The following is a 14,766-nucleotide window of genomic DNA, read 5'->3' as shown; positions in this document are numbered from 1 at the left end:
GGGGGGCAGGGCCCCCCAGCAAAGGCCACGGCGAGGGAGGGAAAGCCAAGCCCCTGCTCATGGCTGCACGAGACAGCAGAGGTGCTGGGGGCTCCTGACTGCCATGGGACTTCCCTGGCAGCGAGGCTCCACGATGGGAGTTTCCAGCCCTCGGCACCTTTTCTTCCCCGGCTGCCGTGGCTGGGAGCGAGGGTGGGCAGCGTGAGCTGGGGGACTCGAGCAGTACCTTCTCAGCCTGGTCCCTGGAGAAGGCAACGTTGAGCTGGGTGAGGACTCCCTCCTGGTGGAAGCGGGCCAGCTCCTCGCGGTACAGGGGGCGGCAGCCGTAGTAAAGCACCGTCTCGCCCACCTCTTTGCCTGCAGAGTCACGCAGCACCCGTCAGCGGGCACCCCGCAGCCCCCAACCCTGCCCTCCCACCTCCCCTTGTCCCACCAACGTGTCACTGCTTCCATTGTAAGGGAAGCTTGAGACTGGTTCCCAGAAGCACCCACATGCTCTAGAAATGAGCCCAAGTGACCTGACTGTGGGTATTTGAAGACACGGCGGCAGAGGTCAGAGAACAGGCTCAGGTGTATCTGTCCCCAAACATCCCCTGTGGCCAAGAGGAGGACAAAGCACCCTCTTAGCTGCTGCTCACCCTGCTCCACCACCCCTGCTTTTTGCTAGACCCTTCAGTGATGCGAGCAGCACAAGCTGCACCGTGGAGGCACCAGCTGGCCTCGCAGAGCTCCGTCCTGCAGGAGCTCCCGGCCCCAGGGGAGGTTCTGGGCGCTCACCTTGCTGCTTCAGCCAGGCGCGCTCCTGGATGAAGCCCACGAAGGGGGCTATGCCAGTTCCCGGGCCGATCATGATGACGGGCGTGCTGGGTTTGAAGGGCAGGCGGAACTGCGACTTCCTGACATACATGGGCACCAGGGAGTTGGTCCCGTTCTCGTTGGGCACCTTGTTCTTGAGCCAGTTGGTGGCCACCCCTTTGTTGACGCGTCCCGTCTTGGTCTCGTACTCCACCGTCACGGCACAGATGTGGATGGCGTTGGGGTGAACCTGCCGGGAAGGGATGTCAGCGCCGGGCAGAGAGGGAGCTCCAGCAATCCCACAGCTCCATCCTTTGTGCTCAGGGATGAGGAGAAGTTTAACCTAATGTTAAGTTTGGCACAGCTATTCCTTCCCTGGCAGATCAAACTTCCCAGCATGCCCCACATGGGGATTCGGTCTTGCACCTGACTCATCTCAGAACCACTGAGCTGCCCTCGGCATTGCCAACAACCTCAGGGCTTCAGGCACAAAGTAAAGAGTGAATTTTGACCAACCCCTAAAATGTCACCTTGCTCCCAAGCCCTGAAAGCAAGGTCTGTGGGAAAGGGGAGCAGGGCTGCAGGATGGGAAGTGGTATCAGGGTGCAGCTGGCTGCAGCGTGGGACCCTCTGCAGACCCCGTGGAAGTTGGGATAACCCCTCTTCTCACGCACAGAGAGATAACTAACGCTGTCCCCCTCACAGAAAGCGTCACCAGGGCAAGTTCCACATGTCCGCGGGGGGGAAGTGCCCCAGGACCGTGGCACTGGGGGGCTGCAGCGGTCCCTGGGCGGCCCCAGTCCCAGCTGGAAGCAGGGCTCACCTTGGAGGAGGAGGCGATGGAGTAGTAGCGGGCCTGCAGGCGGGGCAGGAGCTCGCACAGGTGGTCGATGGGGGGACGCAGCGAAGGCATGTCCTGCAGGATGGCCAGGATGTTCCTCCGGGCCTCGACCACCCAGCTGAGGTAGAGAGCCTGCAGGCAAGGAGGGCACACGTGTGACTACTGCCCTACACGGCTGGCAAACGCTCCCTCAGCTCTCCGCACGCGATGCCCAACAGTCCCGGATCCCTTCTGGGGATCCCCTGACACCCAGTTCAGCCCGGCGAAGGCATGTCCTGCAGGATGGCCAGGATGTTCCTCCGGGCCTCGACCACCCAGCTGAGGTAGAGAGCCTGCAGGCAAGGAGGGCACACGTGTGACTACTGCCCTACACGGCTGGCAAACGCTCCCTCAGCTCTCCGCACGCGATGCCCAACAGTCCCGGATCCCTTCTGGGGATCCCCTGACACCCAGTTCAGCCCGGCAGCTCTGCTGGGAAGGCCACCGCTCGCCCCTTGCCCGCCATTTTGCGGAGGCGCTCCTGCTCGCCGGCGTCCGTGGCGTACTGGGCCAGCTCGTAGAGGACATTGGTGCGGGGCGGGTTAGTGATGTCCAGGTAGTACGTCAGGGCTGTCCGGTAGGACGTGGGGCAGGGGAAGGGATGCTTCTTATTGGATTCCTCTGAAGGAGAGAAAAAAAATTAAAAATCACCAACCGCATGCTGTTAGGTTAGGGATTTTGTGCCAGCACCTATATGCGTGAGGCCAGCCAGCCCGCAACACCGCACAGGAGGCTGCAGGCTCCAGCAGGGCATTAAGGCCACTTGCTCTCTGGAAACCAGGAGCCAGCTCTGGGGCTTCTGGGCCAGCACCTCCAATGCCTCGGGTGAGGCTGCGCTGCTTCATGAGCAAGATGGGCAGCCGTTGCCGGCTCCCTCCTGCCAGAGGCCAGCTCTGCTGGGAACGCTGCCCAAGAACAGCTCTTTGTATCAGCACAAGTGCTCCCTCCTGGCAGTTCAGTCCCCAAGCCCGCGCCTCCTCCGAGGACTGAATAACAGCATCGCAGACACGACGGCCCCTGTCAAGCTCTGGGGCTGCTGCGGCAGAGGGATGCTCTGTCGGGCTGATGCTCTGTAATTAGGAGCGTGCTGTTACATAATTTGGCGTTAAGTGGGCACACCAAGTACATTTCACAACTGACCCACTTCTGCAGGCTCTCAGCAAGCAGGCTCTGTGCCACTGCTGCTAAAACGGCATGGCATTCAGAGCCGCCACAGGACATCTCTGTTTGCCTGGAGGTGCCCCATGCGACCTGAAGGTGATCTGGCTCCTGCTCTGGTGGGAAGGACAGAGGCTATAGCTGAAGAGCTGCTGGTCCTCAGGGGTGATCCATACTCACCATCCAAATTGTTCAGGGACATGATGGTGTCCAGATCTGTGCCCAGGATCTCACCGATCTGATTCACCAGAGAGGAGTCGTTGGCTGGGTACACCGCCACGTGATCCCCAGACTCGTACCTGGCACAAGAGCAGGAGGAGAACAGATGAGACACCAGCACTGGCTTCCCGGCCACCCCAAGCCCGGGCTGCTCAGCCAGAAGACAAGCAAGCTGGTGCAAGGCGCAGGAGGACAACACTGAGACCAGAGCTGCTACGCAGTGCCTGCACGACCCAGGACCATGGAACGCCGGCAGTCAGAGCAGAAAGGACCGTTGTGCAATCATGGTTTTAAGAACCATGGTTTTAAATAATGGTTCTTAAACCATGGTTTAAGGTCTTTTACAAGGGACCTCCAAGATAACAGGAGTTTTTCCAGGGACTTCGATGAGGCCAGACTTCTGGCAAGGACAGTCCAGCTCCCCGACAGGCAAGGAACAAAGCTGCTCAAAACCTCTGCAGTATTTTGTTATGTTAACCCACCTGGATTTGTGGCTTTCTCACAAGCACACACAGGAATTTAAGCCACAAAGAGGGCTTTTAAGAACAGGGCTTTATTCCCCCCTCTGCTAAGCCAGGCACAAGCCATCCCTAGCTCTCCCCTCTCCCATAGCTCCCCTGGCCCCTCATTTTTTGAATGACCCCTAGAGAATCCTTGCAGCTGGGACTGCTCAGGTAGGACTGGTACGTGCAGCCAGCTCTGGAGGGACCCAGAGCAGCTCCCTGGCGTGGCCAGACACAGCGCAAGAGCTGGGAGCAGGTCCTGCCATGGGGTACCTCATACACAGCACAGAATCCTAGAGAGGCAGTGCCAAGTGATGATGAGAACAAGGTCCCCTTCTGAAGGGCTGGATGAGGCTAGTGCCACATGCTCTTTGCTCTTGATGCAGAACTGCTCCTGCCAAAGTAGAGGACCAGTCTCCCATGGGAAACTACCTGATTTTGGAATTGGAGATATCCAGCTCCAGGTGCATAAGGTGTCGCTCTCCACCCTCGTTCAGCTTGCGGTTCTCCGTAACCTGGGCCAGGAAGGGGTTCTTGGCGTCAAACGGTCTGGAAGGAAAGACAAGGACCCTCTGGGTTACTCTCCTGCAGGCTAACAGTGCTGCTTGTATCCAGGCACATTCCCTCTGGCTCCAGAGCAGCCTCCCACAATCTGAGCACAGAGACATCCTGGTGCACGCTTTAAAGCACACCACAGCACAAAACAAATTATGATCCTGCTGCTACCCACGCTGGCACAGAAAACATAGCATTTGCCTTCTAAGCACAGCCCAGCAGCCAACAGCTTCTGTCCCATTAAGAAGAAGTGATGTAAGAGTAGATTGGAGGGAGTGTCCCACCTCAAAGAGATATTTCAGGTTGGAATTGATTCATACAGCTAATCTCCCCACAATAATACTGCAAGCAACCATCACTTGCTAGCTACCCTGGGCAAGGAAAGGCTCTGAGTGACCTCAAGACAGATGCTGCCAATGTCCCAGCCAAAGAGCACATGTGAGCATAGCCATCTTCTCGCCACTCATCATTCATTAACTGGGGAATCTCCAGGAGTCCCAGTGGAGATCTGAGCCCAGTTCTCTTGGGCAGAGACCTGTCACATGGCTGCACTGCAGAGTGACACTGCCCACACATCAAGGATCCATCAGCTGCAGCCTGGTCCATGGACAGCCTTGCCCAGGGTGGTCTGGCACTTACGGCTTCTGGTTCTCGTAGCTCTTGAGACGGCCCATCTCACCGGTGTAGACTTTGTTCATGTTCACATCTGTGTGCACCACCAGCTCATACTGGCGGATGCTGGAGGAGGAAGGGGGAGAGAAAAGAGAAAAAAGTCAAACTGGAAATCACAAGGTACAGTTGGAACCGTCATCTGCTTTGCTGGATTTGCTGGAGTTCAAAAACAAATGGAACTTCCACACCTCTGCCCCCTCTCAAGACATGAGGGATCAGGCAGACCATGCAGAAAGCCCAAACCAAGAGGAAACATCAGCTTCACTGAGAGCATCACAGCCCAGCAAAGCCATCCACAAAGGAAACAAACCCATCACATCCCCATTCTGAACAGAAATCCAGAGGTGGGTTCAAACTCGCACCAGGACAGGCTCAGCCCAAACAGCCCCGCTCACTGCTCTACTTCACACACACCCTCTCAAGTCTGGAAGGGGAGGCAGTGCACAGACAACGGGACAGTGGCTCAGGGCTGATGGCACAGCCACCAGTCAGAGGTGGCCAATCTCTCTAGCACCTGAAAGAACCTGCTCCCATACCCACCTGGACTCTTCTCCTGTAGCCTCCACCCCGAAGTGCTCGCACACTGCTGGCCAGAACTGCTCTCTCCAGGTGATGAAGTCTTCTTCCAGGCTAGCCAAGGCAAAAGACAGAGTCAATAACCCAGCCCCAGCTGGGAGCAAAGGAACAATCTGAGATCCCTACGGACTTCCTCCCTTCACCATGGGAAGAGGCTCTCAGTAGTCGAGCCAACTCCCTGCAAAGGTCCCTTCCACGATGCTTTAGCCAGCTCTGACCAGCACTTGAAGCCAAGTTACTCACTTGCCATCATCATCTCCTAGCCCAAGTTCAAAGATGCGTTGGGCTCCAAGCTCCTCCAGCCTCTTGTCCACATACTTTCCCATGGCGTTGAAGTGCTCGTAAGTCTTGTTCCCCAGCCCAAAGACCTGGAAGGGAACACTGATGAGCATGGAGAAGCAGGGGCTGGACTTTTCCCATCCAGTTGGCATCCTCACCCAGCAAAGGATGCTGAAGAAAGACAGCAAGACCTCTCACAGCTCCCCATCAGCTATTTGTGGACCTTGAGTAAGAATCTACCACCAGAGAGCATCTGGTCAGTAGGCACCTCCCTCGAGCCCGACATTGGGCACGTCAAGAGGACGCACGTACAAGAGCTGCCTGCGCCACCTCCTCAAGGGACCAGTAAGAGCCTGGACTACTTGGAGACCAGTTGCTGTCCCTTGCCTCCCACAAACCTCTCAGCAAATGTTTGTTCACTGCTTTATACAGAGCAGCTCAACATCTCCAGCACTGGATTTTCTCCTCATTTGCAATGATTTTGCTGCGTAAGGAATTTGGCTGGGGTTTAGGTGAGGTGGCTGTATCTCAGCCAATTCTCCAGCTCAGCACAGGAAAAGAGCTGCACATTCCTCCAAGTGATTTAATTTGTGGGAGAAGATCTGGCCCAGGGCCGCTCAATTAGCTTCTGAGCGGCAGCAGCTGCCTGTAACTCATTTACAGACCTTGTACTCAACGCCTGCTGGGCTGTCTGCAGCAAGACATTACCAGCAAACCCTTGTGATTTAGAGAGTGGAGAAAGTACTCTGACATCTGCATTTAAACCCCCAGATACATGTCTGCAAGGGTCCACAAAGCCTGGAGAGAAAGACAATAGAAAGCACCCAACGCAGGCGTACAAGGCATAGACATCATGTCACGTGTGGGCACAGTGGAGGGCTGTTGACTTTCCTGCTCAAATACAGCAGAAACTGGAAATGAGCCACTTACTGCAAATCGGAGACCCGACAAGTCAGCATCAGCCTCCTGCAGCCAGTCGTAGAAGTCTTGGGCGTTGTCCGTGGGATCACCCTCACCGTAGGTGGCCATGCAGAACACAGCTAAGGACTTGTCGATCTCAGAGAGGCGGCTCAGGTCCGACTACAACCAAAAGGAAAGAATAAACCCTCAAGGATCCCACAACATGGTTATTGAGCAAACCTATTCCTACAGTGCAGCTACCTCTGGTGTGCAGAACAGCACCACATAAAGTCAAACAGCTGATTACAAAAGGGGTCGGGAAAGGCCAAACCCATCCAAAATGGCAGGGGAAATAAAGCTAACCACCCTCACTGGGCTGCGAGCCAATACTGCTACCCCACCAGAAAAACGATGGGGTCTTCCATACGAGGGGTTTTTTTAGGGGAGACCCAAAGGATGTTAGTTATCCTGGGGCTGTTCATGGCTAAATTACCAAGTCATACTCCTCCGGATCTGCTGCCATGCCCCGGAGGCCATAGCGATGAGCGTCTTTGGAAAGGCGATTGGCAAACTCCTCTGCTGTGCCCGTCTGGGAACCGTAGAAAACCACTATGTTTCGCCCCTGGAGAGAAAAAGAAATCCCTGTCAAATGGTGATTACTCATTTGGCAAACACACGGAGGAATCTTGTTAGAGACAAAGGAAACGTCTGGGATCAAGAGCCCTGGACCACAGCCTAAAGGCAACCAGGAGCCTGCACCTGTATGGGACTCGACAGCGGATTTGCGGCAGAAAACTCAAGCCTAAGCTGTTAATAAGAACGTGACTCTCGTCAAGCTCAGAGCGGTGACTCAAGTCAGACTAAAACCCAAAGCAAAGATTTATTCTCAGCCTCCAGGCTGCAGCGTAACTCCTGGAAGCAGGGAAACTCCCTGGACGAGAAAGCAGACTTGCCTAAGCTTTGGGAAAGTGCTTAAGCATCAGACCTCCTGCTCTGCCAGAACTTAGAAGTAAAACAGAAAATACATCCAGCTCTTGCTTCTTCCTCTGCTTCCTCTTGCGTCCAGTCCAGCACAGGGTCAAAAGCTGCCAGTTCTGTGTATAATTCCTATTCCAGAGTCAGCTAGTAAACAACTGCCAGGCAGTGACTTTAAAATCTCTGCCATTCCCCTCCTGACTTTGATCTTGTTTTACACTTTTTTTGCACCAAATTTTCACTTCAATCTTTTCTCTAAGAAAAACTCTCAGGCACAGGCTGGGAGAGCTACTCCTGCATGCCACACAGCCTTCCTCTGGATGCTCTTTGCAGCAGACACGCGTCTGTATCCAAACCAGTCCCTGCTGCTGACAACCAGACAGTCTCCAGAAGAAACTGGGAAGGACATGAGCTCCCTCACCTTCCCGGCACCCCATGTATCCAGAGCAAGAAGCTTACCGTCTTCTTCATCTTCTCAATGAAGCTGCTATCTCTCGCCGAAGCTTGTCTGAAAGACACGAAGAACCTCCTTTCAGATGGGCACACTCATTCTTTAAGGTCAGGAATATGCACGTGGGGAAAAAGCAGCCCTCAAACCCTCCCAGATCTCAGGAAGGCTGCCCAAAGAGATGACAGCCCCCGTCAGCCACTCGTATTTACCCTCTGCCAGGGATGCCCATTGCTTAAGCTGCAGGGCTTCTCCGCTGAACACAGCCATGGACCAGGGACTCAGGGCACAGGGGAATAGATGTTTCACAGTTGAGCAGGTTGTAAGGATCTCAGAGTTACGACGCAAGAGTAAGTCTCCAGATAAAACTTAGATGCCACGGTGGGAGAGAAGGGAACGGAGAGCTCCCTGCTTCCCCCAGCACAGCAGAGGGGATCGGTCCTGAGCCATGCCCTGCAGAGCAGATTCCCCAAGCTGGAAGTCAGACAGGGCTAAAAACCAGCTGTTCCAACCTCAAACCAGCATGCCAGACACGAGCCCCACAGAGGGGACAGACGCTGACCAGACCCACAGACCCTCCAGCAAGGCGACCGCTGCCTGCCGAGGTCCCTCAGGGCTCGTTCCCACGTTGGGATGTCCATCCCCAGCGCAGATCTCTGGCACATTTGCATTATTGCATGGAGGCAGCTTCCTCCGGCTCGGCAGAGGGACAAACCACAGCGGCATCGGGAACGCGGAGGCAGAGGTTCACACCGCTACGGCTGCCCTACTGGGGAGGGAGCCAGAATAGCTTTGCTATCCTAAGCACACCCATGGGCTTTCAGTGTCACAGGGTGAAAGCAACCCAGGCTGGGGGACCCCGGGAGCCCCACAAGCAGAGGGGGCTCTAGCTACAGTCAGATTAGGTGCTGGGGTCTTTTCAAGGCAGGAGGACAAGTGCCAGGAGCTCACTTGCTATCGTCCCCACTGGAGCTTTGGTAGCAGGGAGGAGGAACGTGGGACCCGTTCCCATTTCTCCTTCACAATGGAAGAAAGCAAGGCTGGGTCTCCTGTGGGAAGAGAGAAGCCTCCAGGGAAAAAACCAATGGTTTTGGCTCCAGCCCATGTGAGAATGCACAGACCTCACTAACAGTTTCCGAAACTCTGCAGCCCAGAAGAAGGGATCTCTGCAGATGTGCCGAGAAATTTGCAGAGTGTGCACACACACGGAGCAGCAGGGTGGGGGACACTCAGCAAAGCATACCTTCAAGCACCCCCTTCTACCCAAAGGGATCAAGGAGCGGCCCCAAAACCCTGCCTGTGCTACCGCTGGGACAGGGGCTCAGGAGCGTTGCCCCCCAACCTGCTCAAGACTCGGATCTCTCAGCTTTTGGCTCCGTGGTGAACCTCTTTGGTTTACTGCCCTCTGCAAAAGAGATCCAATTAAAACAGCTGTTGGGTCAACTGCTAAACAAAATGCTTTTAAAGGAGGAAAAAAAAAAATGTTTTAGATCCCTTCAGTAAGCTCCCTTTGGAAGAGAAAAGGGTGCAGCACATGGAGCTCATCCGTTTTCAAAGGAGGCAACCCTGCACTGAAGTGTCGTGGTGGAAAACAGTCTGTGGCTCAGACACAGAAGAAATAATGAGTCTGGCTTCTGAAAAAAGGCTACACAACTCCCTGAAGTTCCTTTGTCAGGGTGGCTTGAAAATCTGAGCTGTAAGAACACACAGACGCCGAGGACAGAAATGACACTCATTTTCACCGCTCAGCCAGGAAAATTTAGATGAGAAAGCACGTTTTCAGCAACGATTGCTCTTGCAGCTTAGATAGCTCAGGGTAGCGACTAAGAGAAGAAGTGACGGGTGAAGGAAAGGGGATTAACTCCATTGTTGGAGTGAGTTTTTAGCTTGTACAAATTGCCCACTCTTGGCAAGAGCCCACAGTGCAAGCAACTCCCAGGACACACTGTCACTTTGATTCCAGGAGAAATAAAGGGGGGGGGGGAAGTTCCCAACAGCTCAGCAACAATATCACAGTCTCTGTCTAGCTGAACATTCCTCCTTCAGAAAGCTCTCATACCCATGTCTCTCCTCCCAAAAACACACGTACATCCAGAAGTCAGAACGCAGTTGCAGAGAAACTGAGCACCGACAGCAGGGTCTCCTCCAGAGCAGTCTGCCTCCGAGCAGAGCCTCTCCCCTTCCTCCTCCTGCCCGGGCAGGGACAGGCACCCCACTCCACCCAGCTTGGGGTGGCTGGAGCAACCCTCCGAGTCCGAGCGATCCCGCCTGCCCAGGGGACAGACCGACTCACCTCGCCACGGCCGGCTCCTCTCGTGGGGCCGAGGACACGCAGCCCATGTCGGGGCAGGGAGGAGGCAGACAAACAGCCGCGGGCCAGCCGTGTCCGTCTGCAAGGGGAGGTGTGGGGGGACGGATCTAACTCAGCTCTGGAGCAACGTGCACACAGGCCTTTCCATTCTGCTCCTCTTGGGTGTTAAAGCCAAGCCTCAGCCTTTTGTTAAGGAGAAGAGAGTCGGCACAAAAGGTCCCAGCAAGGGTCATAGCAGGAGCAGTCCTGTGTGCTCAGATCCTCGTGGCACAGCTTTGGAAGTTACCGAGTGGATCCGCACAGTCCTGAGAAACTGCAACATCTGGCAGCAGTGGCAGAAAGGAATTAGGAGTGGAGAATGAAACCTCCCAGGATCCTCCGCAGCGCACGTCCCTCTCCCATCCGCACGGAGCAGGGGGACGGGACACAAAACCCCCTCCCAGCCCTGTTACCTTGGAAACTGTTTATATCACAGCTGCTTTTATACATATTCTTTTTAACAAAAAAAAAAAAAAAAAAGAAAAAAAAAAAAGAAAAAAAGAAGTTGACGCTGTAGCTGAATGAAATTATTCCAGACACTGCGTGAGCAACGCTACGGGTAACTATGGCAGTGCCATTACGGAGGCAGCTCAAAGGAGTCTGCTCTCTTCAGGATCCTATTAAATTAAATTAGAGATGGTCTCTCTCTCTAACACACGCAGGCAGCAAAGAGAGCTAATCAGGCTAAGGAGCCGGAGCAATTCCTGCCACAGGAAGCCCTACAAGCACCAGGGAATGGATTTCCCTATAGCTGCAGAATAGAGATAAGCCCGTTTCTGCCCCAAACAATGTTAAAGAAGGGGGAGAAGGGAAGGGTGGCACCCAGCACACCAATCGCTGTCTTGCCTGTCTCTCCCCAGGGCGACAATCTGCACAACTCCAGAGTGGGCACGTGAGAACGAAATCTGCTATTGAGAAACACGCAGAGGAGGTGCAACTGAAGAATAAAAATAAATCGGTGCATTCCCCAGTGATGCCTCTGCGAGGAAGCACGGTGGCCACGGCTGCGTGGCGATCAAGAGCCGTTCTCCCTAATGACATCTGCAGAGCAGGCTGCGGGGACGGCTGCTCCGGTGGTTTCAATTAAGTCTGAAAATGGTCAAAATGCACAAAATCCTCAGACAGTGGTCTCCTGGCCTGCCCCGTGCATGTGTGTGTTACACAACACAGGTACAGGACAGCTTGTACGTGGGAAACTTCAGCATATGCCGGACCCTGCCCCTTCTCTGGGGGCTTCAGGCAGGAAAAAAACTCCACTTGGCTGCAAGAGTGAGGGATCAGCAAGCGCCTGAGCTGTGGCTGAACCCAGAGATGCATCACCGCGGCAAAATCACAACCATTCGCGGGCCACACAGGCTGGCAGAGCCACGCAGAGTGAACCCAGCCCAGGGGCCATCCGGAACAGGGTGTTTTGACCATGCATCTGTTCTTCACAATCAAGAACAGCCCTGGCATTGCCTTTGCAGACCCTGCTGAGCTGGTGTGGCTTGGTCAAGGCGTGCTGCTCAGCAGGAGCTCCCAAAAACCCCAGGAGGGTACCAAGGTGCTGGACGCTGTGATCAGGTTGTAGGCTCTTCTTGTGCTCTCACACATTGCAAGCAAACCCACCAAAGCAGCAACCATTGTGACGCATATGAATTGCTGTTCAGCACTTCTGTCCTCCCATCTTCCGAGGCTGAAGTTGGGGGACAAAGTGACACAACAGAAACCATCACCCGATGCCATCCGATAAAGCAGTTCAGGACAGTCTGGCAAGTCAAGGCAGAGCTGCAGAGAACATTCTGAAGAAAAGCAACCCTTCTTAAGGTCAAGGCTCTCCACTGCAGCTGGAGACAGCCCCGCTGAGAGCTCTCTGCTTTCACGGGTCTGGGACAGCTTCCCCGCCGGCAGATGGGCCTGCCTCTGCTTGCCCACAGGCCAGCTCGCTATATCCAGCCAGCCCCAGGCAGCGGCTGACAGGGTGATCCTGTATCTTGTCCATTTGCTTGCTCATCAGAAAGGAAACTCCAGCCCAGACTCGAGGATGACAGAAGGGAAGGAAACTTGAGGCTGAACAAGCTTGTTTTCCCCACTCATTTCCCTCCTCGTTCCAAGCATCCCATGAAATCATCACACTGCAAAAGCTGCAGGAAGTCACGCTCTCTGTCCCGGAGGATGGATGTGCCACCATCCCCACAGCCCTCAGACCAGCCTGGTACAACGACCACAGCTGGGCTGCAGCAGGCAGGGGCAGGCTTAACGTCCAGGGAAAAACTACTTCAAAGCCTCCTCTCGCTCTTCACCTGCCTGGCTGACACTTTTCCAAAATGCAATTGTGGCAGACAAGGTCCAGAGCAACCTCACCTCTCCCCCCAGGTTATCAGTGACAGAAGGTGCTGCTCTTCCAGAGCTCTTGCAAGGAGCGGTGGCACAGTGCTCCCCACCAGCCATCTCCCACGCAGACAGAGAAGGCAGGATGGAGCCCACGGGGGAAATGCAGGCAAAATGTCTGTGAGTCAGCTCAAAGCCCAAACCCCCAGTCAGTCCGAGATAGAAGGCCATGTGCCGAGGTCCTGCAGCAGGACAAGGTGGTGACAGCACCCAGGGCGTCAGAAAGCTTCTCCGCAGTGTGACTTCTCTCCAAGGTCACGACAGCCTCCAGACGAGCTGCACGTGATGGGTGGAAACGGTCACAAGGACGGTGAGCACGGGAGCTCTCCAAGTCGATGTGTGCCACGTCAGGATCTAGTTTCACACTGACAGTGCCATTTCTCCAGCCAGCTGAGCTCTCATCGCAGCGCAGCCATTCTCGTTACAATCTCCAGAGGCAACCGCACGCACTGACACACACACAGAGCCCTCTCCCGCAGGCACGAGAGGGAAGGTGTCCAACCCATCCAAAAAAACCAACTCCCAAGGTAATGCCAAGGAGGCACAGCCAGCCAAGCTGCTGCCAGCCTCACGAGCGCTGCTCTGCACAAGGTACCGCAGCCAGGGACATTTCTTCCTTTTAAAACCCTCCCAACCCCAAAAATGTACTTTCCATCCTCATGCAACACGAGTGCGTGCAGCCTGCCTGAGAGTTTGCTCTGAGCTGTGAGCTACTCCTCCTGTTACCCGGGGACCTCCCAACAGAGCTGGCATCCCCGGCTTGCCTCCAAGCAGAGGGCTCTGCCTCCAGAGGAGGGGGACGTGATCTGACCAAAGCCGCAGCAATGAGACCAAACCTGGCCCTTTGCAGTTATGATCTGAATTACAACACAAACAATGAGCCCTGGAAACAAAGTGGAATAACCCACTAAGGTAGACACACAGGTCTGGGATAACAGACCCACAGCCACTTGCTGACCTCTCCCTCTCCAAATCCCGTCTCACGCTGCTGCGATAACCTACCATCAAAGCCAAGCAAGTTCCAAAAGAGCGGCCAAGCAGCTCATGCCCAGCAAGAATCTCCCAGCTCCCAAAGACTCTATCTTCTCTTCACAGCTAAGGGGAGATAAGATTTCCGATAGGAAACCTGCTTAAGAGAAAGTCCACCTTTCTCCAGATTTATCTAAATATGACTTTTATCAGAAAACACAGAGAACAGCCAAAGCAATCCTTAAGAGCTTTGAAGTACAGCCAGAGGCTTTCCTGCCTTTCCTTCTCTTGCCTTGCCTGGAAAAGGCAAATTCCTGATTTGAGCCACACGGTGGGGTAAGGCACAACTGCAGCCTGGCTCTTCCACGGGGATTTCTGTACTGCGAGGGGAACACACAGCGCAGAAGAAACATGAGGGGAGAGAAATGCACTGAGACCAAGGCTCTTCACCTGAGGACCTCCTGTAATCCACCCGAGCCTCCTGCACAGCCTCCAAGGACCCACCATAAGCAAGACAGAAAGCTACACTCACCCCGTGCTGCTTGAGAGTTGCTACTTACACTATTGTCATTTTGGGGAGGTCAGGGACTTCCTCCTTCTTCTTGTAGAAGAACCACCAGTAGGTAAAAAGCCCAGTCACAAGCGAGAAGATAAACACGTCCACCATGCTGTAGAGTGAGTCTTGCTGCACAGCGTTGTCGGGAGGGGAGATGTTCGGTTCCATGCCAGCATCCCCCATGATGGTCACAGGCACTGTAACCACGGAAAAACAAATGAACATCAGCAGTCACATAAGACTAGAAGAGCATTAAGGGCTGTTCAGAGTATGCTTTTTCATTATACATTTAGTCCTAAGAACACAAGGCAGCTCAACAGCAGCTTTGGAGAGAGGCTTTGCACCACAGTACCACGAGATCCTTTTGCGTCCCATGGTATCTCACTGTCCCACCAAGCTTTTCCCTTCCCGTTGCATCCATGCCGATCCATCAGAAGTGATTTCTGCTCTCGCTCTGCCAGCACCATCGGAGCAGCCCCATATTGCAGTCAGGGAACCCAGCCTGACTCCTAACACCCAGCAAAACTCACCAGGGACTCGCAGCCAGCCTTTACTAACGCC

The 14,766-nt window shown here is 54.6% G+C and overlaps 1 protein-coding gene across 1 annotated transcript in view; it reads right to left on the bottom strand.

Moving 5' to 3' along the window:
- The window catches only part of POR (P450 (cytochrome) oxidoreductase), a 14,953-nt gene extending 565 nt beyond the window's left edge, over positions 1-14,388 (bottom strand). Inside the window, exons 1-13 of the mRNA XM_010075307.1 lie at positions 14,210-14,388; positions 7,972-8,020; positions 7,031-7,159; positions 6,568-6,717; positions 5,602-5,726; positions 5,323-5,412; positions 4,750-4,848; positions 3,988-4,104; positions 3,014-3,132; positions 2,124-2,296; positions 1,619-1,768; positions 778-1,045; positions 227-357 (exon numbers count right to left, since the gene is read on the bottom strand). Coding sequence (XP_010073609.1) covers positions 227-357; positions 778-1,045; positions 1,619-1,768; positions 2,124-2,296; positions 3,014-3,132; positions 3,988-4,104; positions 4,750-4,848; positions 5,323-5,412; positions 5,602-5,726; positions 6,568-6,717; positions 7,031-7,159; positions 7,972-8,020; positions 14,210-14,388 — 1,779 coding nt within the window. The remainder of the gene's footprint in view (positions 1-226; positions 358-777; positions 1,046-1,618; positions 1,769-2,123; positions 2,297-3,013; positions 3,133-3,987; positions 4,105-4,749; positions 4,849-5,322; positions 5,413-5,601; positions 5,727-6,567; positions 6,718-7,030; positions 7,160-7,971; positions 8,021-14,209) is intronic.
- Between the last annotated feature and the right edge of the window lie 378 nt (positions 14,389-14,766).

This window comes from Pterocles gutturalis, unplaced genomic scaffold, assembly GCF_000699245.1.
Source record: "Pterocles gutturalis isolate BGI_N339 unplaced genomic scaffold, ASM69924v1 scaffold17997, whole genome shotgun sequence".
Taxonomy (NCBI): Eukaryota; Metazoa; Chordata; class Aves; order Pterocliformes; family Pteroclidae; genus Pterocles; species Pterocles gutturalis.
This window is presented reverse-complemented; position numbering and strand designations above follow the sequence as displayed.